Source organism: Octopus bimaculoides, chromosome 15 (genome assembly GCF_001194135.2).
Source record: "Octopus bimaculoides isolate UCB-OBI-ISO-001 chromosome 15, ASM119413v2, whole genome shotgun sequence".
NCBI classification, from domain to species: Eukaryota; Metazoa; Mollusca; class Cephalopoda; order Octopoda; family Octopodidae; genus Octopus; species Octopus bimaculoides.
Genome location: NC_068995.1, coordinates 39,240,902 through 39,243,414, shown reverse-complemented (window position 1 = coordinate 39,243,414; position 2,513 = coordinate 39,240,902). Strand labels below are relative to the sequence as shown.

General features: G+C 37.1%; 1 protein-coding gene across 1 annotated transcript in view; it reads left to right on the top strand.

Moving 5' to 3' along the window:
• The window catches only part of LOC106873511 (epithelial cell-transforming sequence 2 oncogene-like), a 113,793-nt gene that overhangs the window by 42,911 nt on the left and 68,369 nt on the right, over positions 1-2,513 (top strand). The window contains exon 14 of the mRNA XM_014920897.2: positions 384-572. Coding sequence (XP_014776383.1) covers positions 384-572 — 189 coding nt within the window. The remainder of the gene's footprint in view (positions 1-383; positions 573-2,513) is intronic.

The following is a 2,513-nucleotide window of genomic DNA, read 5'->3' as shown; positions in this document are numbered from 1 at the left end:
GTGAATGTTTGATTTTTGTTGCTGAGGTCAAACCTTGCCTTTGTTAATAGTTTTTTCAAGTTTTTAGGTTGTCTCTTACTGAGAGTTATATTTTGATCTGTAATGATATTTCTCAATTCCTTACTTTGTGCAAGGATCGGTAAGTTCGCTTTGGCGATATTAAAGATGTTCTGGTGGCATGGATTTTGTGTCACTATAAATGGAATGATCTTTTCCTGTTTGTCTTTTCTTTGCGGTGTCCTCAGTTGTTGTATGGGTATTTTCGAATATATATATATATATATATATATATATATGTCTCTGTGTGTGTGCGTGTGCGTGTGTGTGTGTATATATGAACATATTTCTATTTGTATCAATTATTCTTTGCTTCTGCTTTTCAGTGCTTGGCATTTGGTTATATGAAAATCACGAGTTCGCAGGCTGTTCTTCACTGAACTACTTCGATAAGAACAAGCTAAACAGTTGGGTTAACACGGCGAAGCTGACAGAGGAAGCTGTATCCCATTGCAAACAGAACCTCGCTCTATACTTCGACCAATTCCAACAGAACATTATGTACCGACTTGTAGGTATGTGTCTAATAATAGAAAAATCAATACCCTACACTAAACCTATTTTATTCGTTATTTTTATGCTTAGTTACGGTGAGTGTATGTGGTGTGAGGAATAGCTTAACATAATGTGATAGAGTGAATTTATAAAATCGAAAACATTCATGACCATAATAGATATTATATTTTTCTGATATGCAGTTCGAGTACTTTATACTAATTAGAAATGTGTCTATGTCTATTTACAGCAATAATAATTATCGGGTTTGTTAAGGGAAATGTAACATTACGTTAAATTACAGGACCCAACGCTTTAATTAAAGGTTATAATAACATTTGACATTCAGCTGTTTGCTATAGCATATAGGATTTCTTTCACACTTGTGCAAGCGATGCATGCACATGTCCACGCGCGCGCACAAGCATACACACATACACCACACACACATACACACGCTAACGAGCAAGGTCGGATAAAGACGCACACACACACACACACACACACATACACACTCACAACACACAGACACACACATACACACTCACAACACACACACACACACACACACACACACATGTATGTAATATGTGATATTTGTAGTTTAGCGGTGGTCTGCTCTTGGACAGGTCCTTAGTATGTGGACCTATTCCATCACTCTCTATACAAGGTAAGAGTGGAACTTTGTGTACCAAGAGTAGACTTATGACGAATGCTGGAGTGGCACCCCGTTGCCTTCTCCAGGAAGGCAGGGTCTAAATTCAGAAAACCTACTGTAATGCATCTCTGCTGAGGCGCCAACGATTTTGTGAATGTCGTGTCCTGCAGAACATCATGAAATTGAATGTTTTGTTCAAGAACACAGCGTGCCACCTGGCCTGGGAACTGAACTCATCATCTAGCGATCGTGAGTGCAACAGCCTCAACAATAGGCCACGCACCTTGAATTATCTTACACACATTCACAACACACACGCACATGCACGCATGCACACACAAAATCCAACGTGCACAAGTTCCTATCTTTTACATTTAATCTTCAGTCATTGAGTTACACACACACGCACACAAAAATGTAATGTATACTGTGTGTGTGTTTTTTTGTGTGTGTATGTGTGTATGTGTGTGTGTGTGTGTCCATGTCTATAATTATGTTTTTACAAGCATATATATACTTGTCGTTTGTATCTGAAGATTTGTGCTCACATGTCAGGCTTCACTGAGCACACATACATTCAAAAACACAATCACTTTCAATATTCTTACGTTTCCATACACATTGTTCATCAACGACCATATTCTTCAATCTTGTCCTTCCTATATTTTATCAGAATACATTGTGATTTATGGGTGATTTGGCAACTATTTTTCGCAGTTTATGTTACAACTCTAGTTCACCATATGTTAGTGTGAATAAAGTTTTTTACAATATTTCTGTTATTTACGTAAGATAGGTTTAACGAAATTTGTTGTACCCGAGATACCGGCCTTGATTTTGTGGTTTAATCATACGTATTTGTTGAAAACGATAATGCAATTATTGTAGTGTACAGAGTCAAAAGGCAGGTTTAGCTAAACGTATTTCGATGGATGCTACACCGACACGAACAGATGTGAACATTGAAAACAAATGATGCATTCACTAAATGTATTGGACAGCTATAACGAAGCGTGGACACATTGAACTTTGAAATAGATTAGTGGCTTGAACTTATGAAACTTAGAGGAGTTGGTCATGGAAGTGTGAAGCCTTTGGCGTGATGTTTTCCACCATGGCATAAAACAGTGTAGTAATACAGCATTTTACACAGCATTATTCCTTCCCCACTTTGTCTCTCTTTTCTCTTTCTCTAAATACCAGTGAATACTCTTCACCCAATTGCATCCCACTTTGACCTAATATATATACATATACATATATGTGCGTGTGTGTTTTAGTATATATATATATATATATATAT